The sequence below is a fragment of the Lagenorhynchus albirostris genome, chromosome X (genome assembly GCF_949774975.1).
Source record: "Lagenorhynchus albirostris chromosome X, mLagAlb1.1, whole genome shotgun sequence".
Lineage (NCBI taxonomy): Eukaryota > Metazoa > Chordata > Mammalia > Artiodactyla > Delphinidae > Lagenorhynchus > Lagenorhynchus albirostris.
The window spans coordinates 35,892,021-35,912,683 of record NC_083116.1 but is presented as its reverse complement, the minus strand read 5'-3'; the positions used below and the strand labels follow the sequence as shown (position 1 = coordinate 35,912,683).

The 20,663-nt window shown below is 42.3% G+C and overlaps 1 protein-coding gene across 4 annotated transcripts in view; it reads right to left on the bottom strand.

The window, feature by feature from the left end:
- The window catches only part of CHRDL1 (chordin like 1), a 115,315-nt gene that overhangs the window by 41,905 nt on the left and 52,747 nt on the right, over positions 1-20,663 (bottom strand). For 2 of the 4 annotated variants that reach the window (XM_060136989.1, XM_060136987.1), the window contains exons 5-6: positions 8,050-8,195; positions 6,519-6,612 (exon numbers count right to left, since the gene is read on the bottom strand). In XM_060136989.1, coding sequence (XP_059992972.1) covers positions 6,519-6,612; positions 8,050-8,195 — 240 coding nt within the window. The remainder of the gene's footprint in view (positions 1-6,518; positions 6,613-8,049; positions 8,196-20,663) is intronic. The other 2 variants (XM_060136991.1, XM_060136988.1) reach the window with 1 other exon arrangement.

The following is a 20,663-nucleotide window of genomic DNA, read 5'->3' as shown; positions in this document are numbered from 1 at the left end:
GGTTCCAGCGGCTGTTTGCACTATGCTTCCAGTCCAGATGAGGTTTGCTGAAATGCCAGCAATGACACACACCCTGCCAACACTCTCCTGACTGTCCTAGCCTCAAAGACATGTCTAAACAACTGAGGCTAGGGTTTAGCTTCAACCCATGGCTAAGATTGCTGCCTGACCCAGGAAGAAAGGCACATATTAGTGTTTGGTGACAGTGCAGAGAGCCCGCTTCAATGGGGCCCTTTATATGAAGGTTTGCAAGTTCAGCACTCAAAAAGGTTATTTCTTCTGTGGTATTTTGCCTGCAATTAGGGCAGCCAGCATAGGGGAGAAGTGTGTCTGGGTTGTCTGCTGTATGAGTAATACGCTTATACAAGGTATACCTTTGTTAAAAATGTCATTTCAACAGAAAAAAAAATAACTAGGTGCTTCAGAAATAAGGACTTCAAAGGAGATTCAATCACATTATATACAACTGAAACATATAAAGAAATTAAAGACAGAAAAAAGCATCAATTTTATGAAAGTGTAGGATTTAGCCTTTAGAGGGAAAGATGAAAGAGAATGGTTTATTTAGGCTGGAGAAGAGAAGGCAAAGAGAGAACTTAATGAATTGTCAAGTATGTTGAAGGGGCAATACATGATCAATAACAACTAGCTTTTACCCGTTGCTTCTGAAGACATAACAAAAATAAAAGAAATTTAAATTGTGACACGAGAACCGTTGAGAAGATAGTTAGTCCCAGGATGTGTTGCCATGAGAAGGACTAGAAATATAGTTCTTTATATGGAGATTAAGTAACTAAAAAGGCAAGACTATCAGAGATAGAGAAGGTACAATTCTACTTAACCCCAGGGTAATAAATAGAGTCATTATTATATAAAATATAATAATGATCACTTGTTAAGCAATAACTCTGTATTGGACTTTCTCCTAGCTTCTATGTCATCTCAGTTAATTTTTATCACCTTTCCATAGGTTGTAGATATTATAATTATCATCTTCACACCTGAGAGAACCGAGGTCCTGAATGGTTCAGTGTCTTGCCCAAGGTCACATCACTAGTGGACAGTAGATCTGCCAGGTCAAATCTATGTCCTTCTGGCTTCAGAGCCTATCTCCTTTGCATTATATTGCCGATTGGATGCAATAATGTCTTTTTGCAGTTTCCTTTCTTTTATTAATTGCTCTTCAGTTTAGATTTCACATTATTTTTCCCCAAGCAAAATCACCTTAGCCCAACAAATGGACTGTAGCAATTATCTGGTTATAGTAGTAACTACGTGTACACCTCTGCTAAGAATGAACTCTCCTGGGTGTGGAGAAAAGGGAACCCTCGTGTACTGTGGATGGGAATGTAAATTGGTGCAGCCACTATGGAGAGCAGTATGGAGGTTCCTTAAAAATCTAAAATTAGAGCTACCATGTGATTTAGCAATCCCACTCCTCGGTATATATCTGGAAAAGACAAAAACTCTAATTCGAAAAGACATGTGCACTCCAGTAGCCAAGACATGGAAACAACCCAAGTGCCCATCAACAGAGGATTGGTTTAAAAATATGTGGCATATATATATATATATATATATATATATATACACACACACACACACACATATATAAAATTCCATTACGTATATGTAATGGAATATTACCCAGCCATAAAAAAGAATGAAATATTGCCATTTACAGCAACATGGATGGACCTAGAGATTATCATAATAAGTGAAGTAAGTCAGACAGAGAAAGACAAATATTATATGATATCACTTACCTGCAGAATCTAAAAAAATAATACAAATGAATCTATATACAAAACAGAAACAGACTCACAGACATAGAAAACAAACTTACGGTTACCAGAGGGGAAAGGGGGTGGGGAGGGATAAATTAGGAGTATGAGATTAACAGATACAAACTACCAACATAAAATAGATAAGCAACAAGGATTTACTATATAGTACAGGAAACTATATTCAATATCTTTAATAATAGCCTATAAGGGAAAATAATCTGAAAATTATATATATATATATATATATAAAATATATAACTGAATCACTTTGCTGTACACCCGAAACTAACACAATATTGTAAATCAACTATACTTCAATTTTAAAAAACGGACTCTCTTCCTTTTGGAACAGACTCAAATTAAGTTGGGGCAAAGATTGAGAAAGGAGGCGAGGAACAAAATACCCAGCTTTACTGGCAGAAATGTCACAGCTGTACTGAGGGACAGTACACACACTGTGAGAAACAGGTATGGAAAGATCCAGGGCCTTAGTGAAGCATAAATCAAATTAGGCTGCAACTAAAGCCACAGTGACTTGGGGGGGCTGGTACAAACAGCATAGTAAAAAGGATGAGCATGTACGGGTACTACGAATAAGGTAATTTCTTTCTAAAAGAACTATTAATTAGAGTGTGCTAAAGTGAGGTAGGGAAGAAAAAACAATGTGGAGGATCGGGAATGACAACAGGTAATTTCCTACTGACCATGAACCAATGTATAGCCAGTACCATCTACCACAGTCAATCAGTAATTCAGAGGAAGAAAAAACACAAATAATATCCTATTTGAGTAGCATCTAATTCAAACCATGACTAACTTTCTGGCAATATTTCCAAGCTAGTGTGCATTCATTCAAATAACACCTACTCTGTGCCCGGTGCAGTGGGGGGAAAAAAGATGAGCCCCAAATAGTTTCTGCCTTACGGAGCTCACACATTAGTAGCGATGATAAGACGTGGGCACACATAATAAAAGACAAAATGTGCCCGGGTGATTAACTCTACTGAAGAAGCACAGGTGAGGCCCTGAAGAGTCAGAGAGATGAGGGAGTTTACTCCTAAATGATAGGATTAAAAAAAAAAAGCTTCCTGGAGGAGGTGGCATTCGAACTGGCCTCTGAAGGAGAAGCAGGATTTAGGGGTGGAGAAACTGGAATGAAGGTGGGAATGCAGAGAAGAGACAAAGGCCTTCCCGCTAGTATTTATTCAAATGTAACCTGAGGACTACCTGTGTTAGGATCCGAGGAGGCTGCATTTGAGCTAGGTCTTCAAGAACTGGCAGGATTTCTACAGGCAGAGATGGAGGAAAAGGATTTTCCAGAGAAAGGCAACATTCCCTCCTCTCAGGGTTACTGTACAGGTTAGATATAACCTAGGAAGCCGTTTTGTCTCCTTTTCCTCCCAGCCTTATCATGAAATGTCTGCTGTTCATTCACCCCAAACTGGCTTGCCATATGGTTGGAATTAGATGTTCTGACCAATCAGAGATTGACATTGGTTACTCTTCTATTGGCTTACTCAGGTTTCAGACTTTTAACAGCCTCAGTTTAAGTGTACTAAATTCAGATGTAAAGCCATCATTTCAGGCCACTCCCAGTCATCTATGTGGTCTTAGGAATGGTTTCTCAAAGTGAAAGTCTATTGACCACCTGCACCAGAATGGACAATGGGCCCTGTTTAAATGCACATCCCAGGACCCCTTCCCAAGGCCACCAAAACAATCTCTGCAGTTGTGCTCCAGGGATCTGAATTTCAACAAGTTCTCCAGGTGATTCTGAAGCACACTAAAGTTTGAGAGATATTGAGGGGCAGAGGAGAGAGTAAAGGCACAAAGGTAAGAGAACACAAGAACAATGTGGGTAGAACCTGAGGTGCAAGAATGGAAGAATGTGGGCCTATAAAGGTAACTGGAGGCTAGAGCATGAAAGGCCTTTACTGTCAGAGTCGGGGGTTGACAAGTATGCTGCTGGCAACAGGGAACCATTCATTTTAGTGGCAGAGTGGAGTAGTTAAGAGCCTGGAGTCTGGAGCCAGACTTCCAGGGTTCAAATCTTAGCTCTTTGCCTCACCGGCTATATGACCTTGAACATATCTGGTCCTAGAGGATCCTAGAGGATCCTAACCTCTTTCTGCTTCAGTTTCATCATCTATAAAAAATGTGGCTAACAATCATACTCCCCACACAGGGTTGTCATGGGATTAAATGAGTTCATATCTGTCGAGTGCACAGAATTGTGACCGGCATAGAGTAAGCACGATATGTGTCAGCATAAAGCCTTCTGAGTAGGAGTGTAGCACGCTTAAGGCTATCTCTTTGAAAGATTAAGCCGGCAGCAATGTATAGGAGTCAATTACCTATTTGCTACCAGCAAATCCTATAATCTTTTCCCTCTAACTCAGTGGCTCTCAACCTTGGCTGCACATTGGAATCACCTCCCTCACCACCACCCCCATCCCCAGTCTGGACATAAATTTACCAAAATAATTCCAATATTCACCCATAGCCGAGAACCAACGCTCTAAATATACAGTCTTCTCTCAGTATCTGCGAGGAGTTGGTTCCAGGACCTTCATGGATACCAAAATTTGAGGATGTTCTGTCTCTCATATAAAGTTGCACAGTATTTTCATATAGCTTACATGCATCCTCCCACATACTTAAATCATCTCTAGATTACTTATAATACCTAATAGAATGTTAACGCTATATGCATAGTTGGGAATACAACATAAACACCATGTAAATAGTTACCATCACATGGCAAATTCAAGTTCTGCTGTTTGGAACTCTCTGGATTTATTTTTTTCTCCGATATGTTGGAACCATGGTTGGTTGAATCTGCGGACGTGGCACTTGCAGATACGGAGGGCCTACTGGATTTCAAATTTGTCCAATTTTCATTACTAGTTCTCACTATATGCGAGACAGTGTCCTAGGTCCTTTTCCTGCATTATCTCATTTAAACCTCACAACCATTTGGAGGTAGGTGGTAACATTATTGTCACTGTAAAGATTGTCAGAAAGGTGAGTACATCCTGTCTCATGATCACCCAGCTAGAAAGTAGCAGGGCTGGGATTAGAATCAAGGCAGCCTGGTTCCAGAGGCCCCCAGTCTGAACCACTACCCTACACTGTGTCCCCAGACCAGAATCCCACTCTCTCATACCAGAGAGACTGCTAAACCCATCCTCCTGGTCTCTCCACTTGTCTTATTTCCTCCCTCCAATCTAGTCTGGACACAAAAACAAGTGAGATCTTTTAACACATCAACTAGATCATGTCTTGCCCTGTGCACAACCTTCCCGTGGGTTCCCAATGCACTTAAAAATGGAAATCCAAATTCCTTCCCATGGCCTTGAAGGTCCTGCATGGTCTGACTCCTTCCTGTTCACCTCTCCAGTCTCATCGCATGCCAGTTATGACCACAATCACTATATTCCTACCACACTGGTCCCTAGGCTCCTTGAATGCTATAAGCTCTTCCCTGCCTGGTCCTTTGAACTTTCTTTTCTTTCTGCCTGGAATGCTCTCCTCCCAGGACCTTTGCATGGATGACTCCTTTTCATCTTTCAAGTCTGAGCTTAAATGTCATCTCAGAGAGGCCTTTCCGACAATTCAACCTAAACGCCTTCACCTCTTATTTTCTATCTTGGTCCTTTGTTTATTTCCTTCACAGTACTCACACTGTTTATATTTAGGTATTCGTTTGCTTGTTTGTTTATTATTTGTCTTCTCAGGTAAAATGTGAGTTCCATAAGAGCAAAGAACATATCCTGGCTGCTATGTATGCCACATACGGTTGTACAGGTTGTGTCCTGCACAAGGGTGCCTCAGCTAAGGAGGTACATTCACAAGGATTTTCTGGTGAAATGGCAGTCAAGTATCTTAAGTAAGGGGATCCTTTCTGTAATTCACATAAAGATGCCATATAGTCTAGCAGTGCCCTGTATGTCTACTATATTTACCATTACGCATCCAATTTCTAGCACAGTGCCAAGCATATAGTAGACATTCAATAAGCACATTGGATGGAAGGAAAGAAGACAAAATTAGGAGGGAAAGGGGGAAAAGGGGGGAATATAGAGGACTGCTGATAGATTTGGTAATTTGAGAAGAGGCAATAAAAGAGAAACTAAAGGTGATTATGTTTGATCTTGGAAACCTAAAGAAAAAAAAATTGGTACTGTCATCAAAGAAATGAAACCCAAAGAAGAAAAAACTGGCTTGAGAAGATGATGATTCCATTTTGGATATAATTTGAGAAGACGATGCTTTCCATTTTGCTTTTATTAAGTTTGTCACCACTTTACTGTGGGATTTAAAAAATACACCTACATCTGCCCTGCCTAATCTTCAAAATGGTCACATCAGTGCTTTGGGAGGCCCATTCTTCCTTCTAAGGCTGTGTATGGAAACGCCCTGTGTTTTACAATACAATAATGTAGGGGCCAAGCTAGAAGGGATTAAGGAAGGAGAGACAAAGATACTTTCACATTAGATGACTCTCACCCCTCTCCCCCAGCTGCACTCCAGCCCAGTGCAGTTTCTTTCAGGGAGTGACCCTTAAAAGCAGTGCTTTTATTTTTTCCTTTTGTGACTGAAAGCATCCTTAGACTCTAAGGCTACCATAGAAAATTCCCTTTCCCTAGGACACTGGACAGGTATTTTCCTCTTCTAAATCTTGCTACTCAGGATGGCGGGACCTGGGGTCTTGGGAAACAGGATACCTACCTCTGCACACCCGGCAGCAGGAATCAGGAACAGAGACTGGGAATGCACAGGTTAACTTGGGGCAAGTCTTGAGACCACAGTACACATTGCCCTCCTGCCAAAGAGGAACAGAATTAAGGTCAGAAGGAGCTGCAGTACATGTAAAGGCTTTAGCTCAGTACCTGGGATGAGTAGGGGCTCAAACGTCCTTCCCCCATGCTCTTCCACAGTCAGTTATATGCACTTCCTAACTTTTATGATGCGTTATATTTTTTCTATTTACTACTTCTCCATGCCAGAGACTAAGTCACAGGAGATGGCAATTCTCATCAGGCATGCTGGTCTAAGATGAAACAAAGTAGTCAGCGTGAGGGCTGCCGTGAGACTCCAACCACCAAATACAGTCTTGCCCCTCTCTTCTCTGTCCATTCTGGTCCCTATCGCGCTTCAGCTGGATGTTGGGGCTTTGGGGGAATGCAGATTTGCACAATACCTGCCTTCCGTAACACTCACTAGAGTTCTCCCTTCCAAAACAAGTAGACAAGCTCTTTGGGGTGATACAAAACTATAAAAGATCATCTGAATGGACAGCTCAGTCCAGCACAAGGCGAGGGAGAGGATCAAATGCACTTGCTGGTTATGTTTGTCCTTGCATAATATTCATTCCCTAAAATTCTATGTTCCAAACATCATTCCTTGAGCCTTGATCTTAGTTCTTAGAAGCATACTGTTCTGGAGCTAGGAGGGTTCCTGAAAGGTCATTAGGGAAGCATGGCTACGACCAAATTCTCCCAAACTACTGAGATGCTATATTTTTACTAAAAATCCCTAAGCAAAGAGATTCTTTAGCTTCCCTTGTCAATCCAGTGTTTCATACCCTTTATAGGCGGAAAAGTTGTCTCTACATCTAACTTCATCCCCTCATACTTCAGCTTAAACACCCATTTTACTCCATTTTTCTGGTTCTATTTATTACATTCTCTGGGCCGCACAATTAGATGATGATGTAATCAGTATACCTCATTCATGAAGTATACAATTCTTTTGACAAATAATGTCACAGGAATCATCATGATCAAGCATTTGTCTAGAGACTTTTCTCATTGCCGGGCACCAGGAACTGACTGGTTAGTGGAATATTTCAGAGATGGGAACCGAGAGACACCCCATTTTCTTGTGAATTGGACTGAGTGGCCCCAGATGGTGCCAGTGGCTTTTCCACCCATGGCATTTCCAAGGCTTATCAAATAACTGAGTTCTTCAGATGAAGGCTCTGGTGGTGTAATTATTGTGAAAAGAAGTACAGATCAAGATTATCAACTCATTTTTGTCCTTTTAAGCAGTGCTAAAGTTTTAAGACCGGGATATGACTGGATCTGACCTCTTCAACAGAGTTGATCAGGGTTGATTAAGGTAAGGAAGGCTCATGATTTAGATGCGATTCATCTTCCAATCAAGCACCCTACAGTGTAGGCTTAAACTAAAAGTACAAGTATGGAAGCGCTCTTATTTGGGTAGGGGATAGCAGAGGCATTAAGATACAGGGTCTTACCGAACAGCTGCACTGTGTGCATTGGTTGGGTTGCCGGTTCTGAAAGAGCCCTTCAGCCATGAACAGCTCACCGTGTTGGTAAGTGGTCCCGTTGTACTCACACGACTTGCTGGTCACCTTATTGTTCGCTGGGGGTAAGGAGTCTTCTGGGACAGGGTGGAGAAAAACCACACCGAGTATTGGCATCATTGCAAAGAATTTCACAAATCCCAACAGCAGATGGGGCTGTACCACACGGAGAGAGTTAAAAATAGTCCCTAATTCAGTGGTTGATGACTTCGATAATATTAAAGCAGCCAGACAGGAATAACAAGTGACATGTGACTATCCATCCATTCCTTCAAATTTGGGGCATTTATTGAGCACCTACTACGTACCAGGCACTATGACAGGCACTAAAGAGATATCAGTGCAGAAGGACAAGGCCCCTGCCTTGATGGAGTTAACAGTGTTAGATGAATAAGGTATTAACTTGCCTGGAAGGAGGGAGTCTTTTCTGATAAGGAACCACCTATTATAACTACCCTGGTAACTTTAACCCTTCCCATGTTTTATAACACTTGGTATATGCTTGTATGCTTGTTCTAGCCTCTGGAGTCTTTGCTTCTTTTTAGTCTCTCCACCAAGATTGCCCCCTCCTTGCCACTCTTTTCCACCTATTGAAGTCCTGTCTGATTCTGAAGGCTCAGCAAAAGTCCACTTTCCTCCATGAAGTAGTCCCTAACAGCTCCAGCCCACGATCTGCACCTCTCAAAGCATCTGATGTCCGAGGCACACCATTTGGCACTTGACTATTACTGTAACTCATATTTGCGAATTATAGTCACCTAGCCAACAATTTACAAAGAGCTTTCACATACGTTATTACAATGGAGCCCCATAAGAACACTGTGAAGCAAGTAAGGCAGATTCTTCAGTTTTCATTTGAGGGTGACAAGTCTCTGATGTTGAATGACTTATCTGAAGTCACAAAGGTAGTGAGTGATGAAAAAGGGAATTGATATCTGGTCCTCTGTCTCTAAATTCCATTTTTTCCTACCAACCCATATATACATTTGTATATATTGCTTTTTGAAGACTTGGGACTCCGCCTTACACGTGTCTTTCTCCATGGAGTCTGGCACAGGGTTGCCATGTAGCAAAAAGGTCAATGCACTTGGTGAGCTGACTCTAAGTGAATGGTTTCGAGAAGTCTTTTCATCGGGCTTCCTTAAAGTACATGCTGTGCACACACATACACACACATATACACACACCAAATATCAATGAACAAGTGCCCAGGTTAAACTAACCATCAGTGTACAAATTCACAATAGATAATTGTTATTATCTACAAGCAGAGCTTCGAAAGTACATGCTGTGGGATAGTGGAAGAACAGAAGTTAGCGGAGTTGTGGGTTTCATTAGAGGGAGGCTTAAAAAGTTAGACCATCCTGGTAACTCTTCTACATTGTTGGTGGGAATGTAAATTGGTGCAGCCACTAGGGAAAACAGTATGGAGGTTCCTTAAAAAATTAAAAATAGAGTTACCATATGATCCTGCAATCCCACTCCTGGGCAGATGTCCAGAGAAAACTCTAATTTGAAAAGATACATGCACCCCAATGTTCATAGCAGCACTATTTACAATAGCCAAGACATGGAAACAACCCAAGTGCCCATCAACAGACAACTGGTTCAAGAAGATGTAGTATAGAGACTTCCCTGGTGGCGCAGTGGTTAAGAATCTGCCTGATGGGTTCGAGCCCTAGCCCGGGAAGATCCCACATGCCACAGAGCTACTAAGCCCACGAGCCACAACTACTGAGCCCACGTGCCACAACTACTGAAGCCCATGCACCTAGTGCCCGTGCTCCGCAACAAGAGAAGCCACTGCAATGAGAAGCCCGCTCACCACAACGAAGAGTAGCTCCCGCTCGCCGCAACTTAGAGAAAACCCGTGTGCAACAACAAAGACCCAACGCAGCCAAAAATTAATTAATTAATAATTAATTAATTTTAAAAAGATGTGGTATATATTTACAATGGAATATTACTCAGCCATAAAAAGAATGAAATATTGCCATTTGCAGCAAGGTGGATGGACCTAGAGATTATCATACTAAGTGAAGTAAGTCAGGCAGAGAAAGACAAATATTATATGGTATTACTTATACGTGGAATCTAAAAAAACATTACTGTACAAATGAATCTATATACAAAACAGGAACAGACTAACAGACATAGAAAACAAATTTATGGTTACCAAAGGGGAAAGGTGGGCGGGAGGGATAAATTAGGAATATGGGATTAACAGATACAAACTACTATACATAAAGTAGATAAACAACAGGAATTATGGTATAACACAAGGAACTATGTTCAATATCTTGTAATAACCTATAATGGAAAATAACCTGAAATATAAATAAATAAATATATATATATATATATACACACACACACATATATAACTGAATCAATTTGCTGTATACCTGAAAATGACACAATATTGTAAATCAACTATACTTCAATAAAATTTTTTTTAAAAAAGAGACCATTCTTTCTTTCCCATCACTCAAAACTATGATGAAAATGAGTCCATTTTATGGTGGGTAAATTATACCTCAATACAACTGTTTGAATAAAAACAATGAAATTGTTCTCAGGATCTCATTGGAGTGCATTAATGTACTCAACAAGAGATGGAGAGAAAGCAAAAAAGAAGAAGACAAAACAGAATCAAAGAAAAGGAAACCAATTATGGTTATGCTTAATGCTAATTTTACACAAGAAATTTATCTTAACTTCTTCCTATTATTATTGCATTCTTCTAAGATCCCTAATGGGGTGAGGGGAGAATGATGAAAATGAGGCTATTGATACCTCAAAAGGTTTGGTCCATGTCACACAGCTATTAATAGAAGAGCCAACTAAGAAATATAGTTTTCCTGCCTTGAAGTTTCCTGTTCTTTTCACACAGTGGGTGTCAAAACTGGAGGGCAGAAAGGAAATGAACTCAGTCCCTGGAAGAGATATCTGCATTCTCATGTTTATTGTATCGTATGTTTATTGCAGCATTGTTCACAGTAGCCAAGATATGGAGACAACTTAAGTGTCCATCCCATCCCCTTAAAAGGACATCCTTCCATTTGCAACGACATGGTTGAACCTGAAGGACATTATGCTAAGTGAAGTAAGCCAGTTACAGAAAGAAAAAAAACCTGCATAATCTCACTTAAATGTGAAATCTAAAAAATTTGAATATATAGAAGCAGAGATTAGAATGGTGGTTACCAGGGGCAGGGAGGTGCGAGAAATGGGGAGATATTGGTCAAAGGGTACAAGGTTGCAGTTATGTAGGATGCGTAAGTCTAGAGATCTAAAGTATAGCATGATGGCTATAGTTAATAATACTGCACTGTATACTGGAAATTTGCTAAGACAGTAGATTTCAGGTGCTCTCATCACAAAAATAGATGGTAACCAGGCGAGGAGGAGATGATGTTAATTAGCTTAACTGCAGTGATCGTTTCAATCTGTGTATGTATATCAAATCAGCATGTTGTATACCTTAAATATATACAATTTTTACTAAAGAAAAGAAAGTTTTTAAAAACTGAGGGGGGCACCATCACTGAGTCATAATCCCAGCTCGGGTACCCACCTCCCATAACCTTGAACAAGTCACTTTACCTCTTTGGGCCTTGACTTTTCTATCTAAGAATAGGATATGGAACTCAAATCTCCCCTTGCATCTTTGGAGGGCTAACAGCATGCAAGGAACTCCAGAGGCAAGAAAAGCCACCTCAGACTCTACACGCTCCCTTCCCAGATTTTCCAAGGTGGCTGGGCTTCTAACCAACAATCCTTGGAACACATTCTGTGTTCCTGGCTGAAATCTGGCAGAAAATCAGTCTGAAGCAAGGCTGGCTTCAGGAGCCCTCAGGGGAATGCTACAACAGAAGTGACCAGGTTGCATGGCTTCTAGCCTCTGCCATTTCCCATTTCCCATCAAATCCCACACAGCACTCCGAGGAGGAGTGGGGGAAGGACGCTGTCGGGTAAGCAGACCAGCACTCAGCCATCTGACTACAATGGTGTTGCCAAAAGGAACTGTTCCTTCTCCCCCATGAGCGATGATTTTATATGTAAGCAGAACTATAATTTCTGGGGTGCTCAGAAAACACTCCCTTATCCTAAATGTCTCTTACCACCTTTTCTCTCATGGATGCCTAAAATGCCATCATTAGAAGTACATTCTTTTGGATTAGTGATTGCCTTTCGGCAATCAGATTTTATAATCCCCAAACTTCTCTGAGAGGATACACATTGTCAGTAACATCTCAGTGTGAATAACCTTGTGACAGGCTTTTTTCCCCCCTTCAGAGCAACTGGCAAGTTTTACCAAAAAGTCTGTGGTCCTTTCCCACTTCCTTTGATACACCAATCTCTCCCTCCTAGTACTACCCCTCCTCCCAGCCTCTGGAACCCAACAGCCTCATGCTGGTGGCTCTCTTCTCCACTCTCCCTACCCTCAAATTTCTACTTCCTTAGTGGGCCAGTTCTGGGCTAGTCAGAAAGGCCACTTGTAAGTCAGCTCCCAGTGTTTATGAGATAAATGCAAACCTGTCCAGAGCTCCCAAGTATGGTTGCTAATCTCCTTGACTCCGAGCCCTCCCTTCTTTTGCCATTGCTATTGTTACTCAGGTTCCTATTTTATTCTTGACGGCCGAGCCTGATGCCAGTGTTTCCAGTCTGGTTCTCTCTCATTCTAGTGGTGTAGTCCCAGCACAGCCACAGTCCATTCTGGAGGTGGTGGTGGAGAGGGTAATATGGAGATGAAGGTAGAGGGCTTGAAAGAAGAGGTTATGTTCCCTTTAATTTCCTTGAGACAGACAGACAGACAGACAGACAGACAGACACACACACACACACACACACACACACACGAATACTATTCAGCCATAAAAAAAGAGAATGAAATCTTGCCATTTGCGACAACATGGATGGACCTTGAGGGCATTATGCTAAGTGAAATAAGTCAGACTGAGAAAGACAAATACTATATGATCTCATTTATACACGGAATCTTAAAAAAGAAAAAAAGCTTGTAGATATAGAGAACAGATTGGTGGTTGCCAGACGCAGGGGGGTGGGGGGGTGTTGGGAATGGAATATACATCATGGTGAGTATACTTAATAATATTGTACTGCATATTTTAAAGTTGCTAAGAGAATAAATCTTAAAAGTCCTCATCACAAGAAAAAAATTTGTAACTATATATGGGGACAGATGTTAACTAGACTTATTGAGTTGATCATTTTGCAATATAAACAGATATTGAACCCTTATGTTGTACACCTGAAACGAATATAATATGTCAATTATACCTCAATTAAAAAAAACGACACCAAGATAACCATTTTTCTTATCAGATTTGCAAAAATCCTAAAGTTTGATTAATAAATTCTCTCAGCAAGGCTGTGGAGAATTGATACAAACACTATGGAGGCAATTTAGCAATATCATTCAATTTTAAAATATATGTATTTTCTGAATGTACATGTATATAACAAAAATTAAAAGGAGGTCCAAGGAAGAGTGTGAGGGATACGCTTGTCTTTTAAATAAATGTTTCCAAAGCTTATCATTTCATCTAAAGTGAAAGTAAAACAGTTACTCTTTTGACATGGATTCTGTCATAAATATGGCTTTAATATTCTCTCTGCTCGTTATATGTAGATATATTTTATTTCTCCAAACCAGTTATAAACTATTTGAGGTTGTAGTTTATGGGCTCTGTTCTTTTGTCCACACCATAGTACCCAGCACAAAGCTAGGTGGAAAGAAGATATTTAACATAATAAGCCTTAAGAAGAACTAAGGTTTTGAAAACTAATCTACTTTTCATGCTTATACCTGAATTCTATGCGAGAAAATAAAGTTGTTGATGTGGCAAATAAAAAAAAAATAGATGTGTATTTTTGACCCAGCAATCCTACTTTTAAGAATTCACGCTACAGATATACTTGCGTGTGTGTGAAAAATCTAAAAGTTATTCACTGCACCATTGTTCGTGATGGCAAAAGATCGGAAACAACTTCTGTGTCCATCAATAGACATCTGGCTAAATATGTGGTGGCTCATTAATACAATGAAATAGTGTGCAGTCGTATAAAAGAATGCGTAAGCGCTCTATGCACTAATACAGAAAAACAGATTATTAAATGAAAAAAATCACAAGTGCAAAATGATTTGGATAATATCCTGCCTTTTATGTAAAGAGAATATAATTTTTTAAGAGTACGTATTCATATTTGCTTATATTTTCATAAAGAAAATCTGGAAGGATACATAGGAAAATACTAAAAGTTATAAGGGGAGACTATGTTTTGAGGAGAAACGTAAGAATTGAATGGATGTGGGACAGGGGTGAATTAGACATCTTACTGCATACTTTTACATATACCTTTATGAGCATAAACATATATAATCATATATACACATACACACATATGCATTCATATTCTTGAATGATACAAATGTATTTCCCACTGAAAAATTAAATTTGAAGAGTGTATGTTTAAAAAAAACTCTAACTCAAGGTGAGGGGCTAAACTTGATGACCATTTTGGGTCCCTTCCAACCGTGGAAAATCAATCCTACAGAGCTGGTCATAGAAGCCAGCTCTATTCCTACTAGTGGGACCGACCCTAGCTAGGACTCTTGTGTTCCCAGTGTGACTACAATGAGACGGTTTTCTCTTACAGACACTATTTAGTCCCTTTGGGGAGAGTGGGGGGCTATTACACTGCTCTCTGAAACAAAGTGTTTTCAATAAAGTCTGTAAATTTGAGCTGACATCTGGGCCTTGGCCCAGCTAGGAAGAAAGCAGGCAAAGAAGGGTGCTAATGGGAAACCTCCTGTGCTCCTCCAAGGAGGGAAGAACAGCTGGGCACTGCATCCTGGTCAAGCTAGGTCACAGCATACAGCAAGGATGTGACACATCTTGCAGAATCAATGCATCCCAAACAGTGGGTATGTATAGTTTCCCTCCAAGAACCTTGCTCACCCTCTGAGGTCATGTGGGTTCAAGTGACTGGGATGCTCACTGAAATCAAAGGTATTGCTTCAAATGGGTCCATGAGCTAAAGCAATGATGCCTACCATTTAGATTGCTTCCTGTCAGCGCTCCAAACACTATCACTTCTTTTTGCCCTGGGTTGCTCAAAATGATGACTTATCTAGACCTGCTGTCCTTAGGCGGAGACCTATGATTTTCATATCTTCCCCAAACTCTCCTCCTCCATAAAAACTCTGTGTCCCATCACATTGAGGCCTTGATAGGGGAGCTCAGCACTCATCTTATTGACTAATTCATATCACGGTGAGAATGGAAGACAATGTTTGAAAATAGGTTTTTTTTCTAGATAATTAAATTGTAACTTAGGCCTTTGATGCTTTATCTATAATGAGGTAGTAGAGCACAGGGCAAGGAGTGTGAAACATTCCAGAACTTAAGGCTCAATGCAGGGGCGTTTACTAAAAATACAGCCTCTGAGAGCTGTCCTAGTGGGAGGAAAGGCCTTATTTCAGGGTGTCCGAATTGTGTTCAAATTCCACCTCCACTATTAATTAGATCCCACTTATTAGCTGAGCAGGTCATTTAACATTCTTGAGCCTCGGTTCACACATCGATAAAATGGGGCTGATAATAGTACCTACCTCACAGGTTGTTGTGAGGATCAAATGAGGTGAGACCCATAACGTGCTCAGCATAGTACCAGACGCACATTAGTGCTCAATGAATGCTGTTACTGTTACATTACTATCAGCTGTAAAGGACAGAGTTTATGGAAGGCAGAAAGCAGGTTGGGGCTGCCTATTCCTTATAGTGCCTGTCATAGGCTGAATGTTTGTGTCCCCTTCACCAAATTCATATGTTGAAAACCTAATCCCCAATGTGATGGTACTTTGAGGTGGGGGTCTTTGGGAGTCGGGGCCCTCATGAATGGGATTAATGCCCTTATACGAAGAGACAACGGGGAGATGGCCTCTGCTCTCAGCCATATGAGGACACAGGATGAAGACGACTATCCACAAGCCAGGAAGTGGGCTCTCACCAGACACCAGATCTACTGGCACCTTGATCTTGGACTTTCTAGCCCCTAGGACTGTGAGAAATAAGTGTTTGTTGCTTAAGCCATTAGTCTATGCTATTTTTGTTACAGCAGCCCAAACTGACTAAGACAACCGTCTTTCACTATCCTGTAGAACTTCTCAAGTATTGCCGGATTCTGAGTGGTGACTAGAGAGTCACTTCTGAGCCCGTCACGTTCACTAAGAATCCTTATATAGCTCAACTTCCAGCTGACTCCATTTGCCCTATCCCCCTATCTCAGTGGGGAGCCCACCAGGAGTGATTTCTTTAGCCAAGCAGCTGAGTTCTGGCCAGAGCCATCTATTAAACCTCTAGTCTCTGCTTTGGATTTCCTGAGGGTCCCAGAGAGGTGAATTTAGGAGTCAGAAGGGTCACGAGTGTATTTGTGATTGAGTGGTCTTGAAGGGCAAAGAAACCACCTTTCCCACTGCATTTTGGCCATCATTTCCAGCCTCCTCTCCTGCTGCACGCTTTCTAGAGCTGCTAAACAAAAGTCACTGTTGATTGGTTTGAGTTTCATCTTTGTTTTGGTTCAGTATCTGAGCTGTTCTTTGGAAAGTAGTTCATATTTTTCAGTTTAGAATGCTTCTCCCTTTCTCCCCTTCATCTATTTTCCTTCTGTCCACCCTTCACGGCCCAGCTGCAGTGTCACCTCTTCAGGGAAGACTTGTATAACTACTTCTGCACTCAAAGGTCGCTTTGGCGGAAGGGAAGATGATTGGTAGAGCAGACTGCTCATGCCATGCTAGAGCTTCCAAAGGTGGCAAGTTCACTCTGTCCCTAAACTCTCTTCTTCTTTGCTCTGCCAGAGTGCCTGACATGGCCCCAACTTCAAGCATTAGTTAGAGTAGGGCCCTGCCTTTCCCAGAGGTTTAATAAGTTCATAGTAATGAATACTGAAGGTTGGAGCAGTTCCCCAATAAACAGCAACATCTTGGTAGCGGTGAGGAGAACAAAAACCACAGTGAGACACCACTTTGCACCCACTAGGACAGTTATAGTAAAAAAGAAGATAATAATAAGTGTTGGCAAGGATGTGGAGAAAATGGAACCTTTGTACGCTGCTGGTAGGAATGTAAAAATGTCAAACGGTACAGCTGCTGTGCAAAAACGCTTGGCAGTTCCTCCGAAGTTAAACCTAGAGTCACCATATGAACCAGTAATCCCACTTCTAGTATATACTCAAGAGAACTGAAAGCAGAGACTCAAACAGATCCTTGTACACGAATCTTCAGAGCAGCATTATTCACAATAGTCAAAAGGCAGAAAGCACCCAGTGTCCATGAGTGGAAGAACTGATAAACAAAATGTGGTGTATCGTACGAAGCAATATAATTCAGTTAGAATGGATGAACCTTGAACACGCTATGCTTAGTGAAAGAAGCCAGACACTAAAGGTCACGTACTGTATGATTCCGTATTCATGAAATATCCACAACAGGCAAATCCCATAGAGACAGAAAGTAGCTCAGCGCACGCCAGGAGCTGAGAGGAGGGGAAAATGGAGTTGACTCCTAGCAGGTATGACACTTCTTTTGGGGATGATGAAAATATTCTGGGGCAGGCCTGGACAAAACGAAGGTGCTGCGTACCCTGGTGACAGGGAGGCAGGTGACGAATAGAAAAGTAAATGACAAAGGGAGAACCACAGAGGGGTGGAGGGGGTCGATCCCAATTCATAATTTTGTCCATGGGGTATCCACCCTGGGAGATGGGGTAGGTCTGCCAGACAGCTGAGCTAAAGGAGGGGCGATGGGGGGAGAACCTTCCCGTTTTGAATCTTCAAGGAGACTCTTCAGCGCGACTAGTGGCCTCCCTACTCCGACCCCCGGCCCAACCCCTGGTGGGGTCCCGGGCCAGGAAATTCCTGCAGCAGATTCAAAAGATCACTCTGCAGCTCAACAGACAGACACAACACTCTGTCCCAACGAAGAAGGTGCCGAGTGAGAGGAAACAGTCATCTGCCAGTCTAGCTGGACAGAAGAGAGGGGAAGAGGGCACTGAAAGCTCACACCCCCGGTGTGATCCCAGTTCGTCCCCTCCTCATCTAGAACCCCTCTGCAGGCTGTTTTTTTTTGCGGTACATGGGCCTCTCACTGTTGTGGCCTCTCCCGTTGCGGAGCACAGGCTCTGGATGCGCAGGCTCAGCGGCCATGGCTCACGGGCCCAGCCGCTCCGCGGCATGTGGGATCTTCCGGACCGGGGCACGAACCCGTGTCCCCTGCATCGGCAGGCGGACTCTCAACCACTGCACCACCAGGGAAGCCCTGCAGGCTGTTTTTCATCCCACTTCCTTTCACGTTTCAACTGCTGTCAGTCAGTAGCTGACCCTGCCTGAAAATGCCACCTTGTCAGGCAGATGAGGAGAAGGATAGCTTGAGGAAAGGCTTTGTGCAAGAGGTGAGCATCCCTCCGCGAGGCAAGGGGTGACAGCAGGCCTGGCACTCGATCTGGGGGAGAATGGGAGCACATGTATTCTTGGCTGGGTTGGGCCATTGACTTGCTGTGTGATGGGATCGCTGTCCCTTTGCATCTCTGGGCCTCGGTTCCTAAAGAACTTTCTGCATTCGTGAGTACGTGTGTGTATGTTGGGGGTAATCGTTTCACTTGCTTCTACTTTACAGGGACGTGGAAGGAACAAGCCAGATTCTATTTTTTGAAAAGGCCTGGGGAGAAAAGAAGCTACATGCAATGTGGACAATTGATTCTGATTATCTCCAGCTTACCAAGTGCAGTCCGTATGAAGGCAAAAAGAGATGTATAACTGAGTCTGCTCCAGCGGTTCGGCGTCCAGAGCCTAAAAATCCCATGAGGGTTCTGCCAACTCAGAAAAGACCCCTCAGCCTTTCAGGTAGGAGTTCTAGCCTGGCTGTGTCAGTCACCTGCCTGTGGGCAAGCACCCGGAGCTGAAGCTCTGGGTACGAAGCAGCATCACAGCACGGCCCAGCCAGGGTGATGAAGCACATCTCAGAGACGCATCCCCTCAGCTAAAGAACACTCTACTTTAGACCAGCCGGTCCCCATCCCCGCTGTGTCCCTTGCCAGCTCTGCCCTGACTCATGCTAGACCCAACCACGCCCACAGACTACCCTCTGCTTACTCACATCCTACCCAGCCCTCACTAGCCGTCAAACACACTCTGATTCCTTGCAGCAACTCTAATGGTCTGCCTGTCTGTACCCTACAGCCTAGCACCTGCTAAGAGGTAGACTGCTTGCCGAGTGATCACCAAGTACAGAGCAGGTGGGGCTTCTGTCTTGACCTGTCTATCTCCTCCTGGCTCTAGCACCGGAACAAAGGGACAAACACCCGAATAGTGACATGTACTCGAATACTGAGGGTCTATTATTAATTTTGTTAAGCGATAAGTGTGCACCTCCAAGATGAGGTCCTTCTTCATTTAAGTCCTAGAGAGCTGGAGAGAAATAAATAGGATTCTCGAAAGTGATTCCGAAGTGCATTTTGGGTGTATGAGGGTACATGCATTCTACTGGGAGGAGGGTCCGTGGGTCCCATTAGATTCTCAAAGCATTCCATGATCCAGAATAGGTGCCCCCACTACTTTAATACAAGCGAGGAGCCTGTGGGTTCCACCTCAGCATCACCGGATATCTGCAGGCAACTCAGTCCAGTTTCTAGGGCTCTAGGGCTAGGCACGCTTATTTTCAGCTTTCTGTGGGCTCAGAGCTGTTACTGGTGAAAGCTTCCCATAATCCAATCTTCATAGGGAACCTCTACGTTCTTTCCTGTCAAAATGTCTTCTTCCACTTTACTGAACAGCCTTATCATCAGCTCCACTATTCAGCTCATGGACCATTCCAATCTCATTACATAAGCCTTCTAGGGTTTCCCATGTATATCTCCAGGAGGAAACTGGAAATGGCCTTCTCTTTTGAGAGATGGAAATGAGGCCTAGAGTTTCCAAGGGGACACCGTTATTTAGTGCCAAAGCCAGGATTCAAACTTAGGTTTCCTAATTTTACACAGAGCCACAAAACCTGAGGGCAAGAGAAGCCTGCTAAAATCAAGTCCAACAACTGAGGAAGAAGATAAAACACAAATCCCTTTGTTTTCAGGGGCTAATTCCCAAATCTCGTATGTTCATCTGAACTTGGGTGTGTAGCCGAACAAAAAGAACCCCTTCTGCAGTGGGTCTGATAGGTTTCTCTTATTCTTTTGCTACTACATGATTTTTTTTTAAATTTTAAATTATCCAACGGTGTAATAAATGGACTTGCAGTTGAGATGAAAATGTTAAATCAATTCTTCTGCATGACGCCTAATTGTTAATGACAGGTTTTGTGGCAGCATGTGTGTCACTCACTGCCTTCCTCTTCTCCCTAAATAAAGAATGAGTTCTACTATTACTTGGTTAGTTCTAATCCTTTGGGAAACAGGCTTTTTTTTTTTTTGAAGGTCAATGACCCTTTGAAATGGACAAATTAGTCACTACCCTCAAGCAGCATTTAC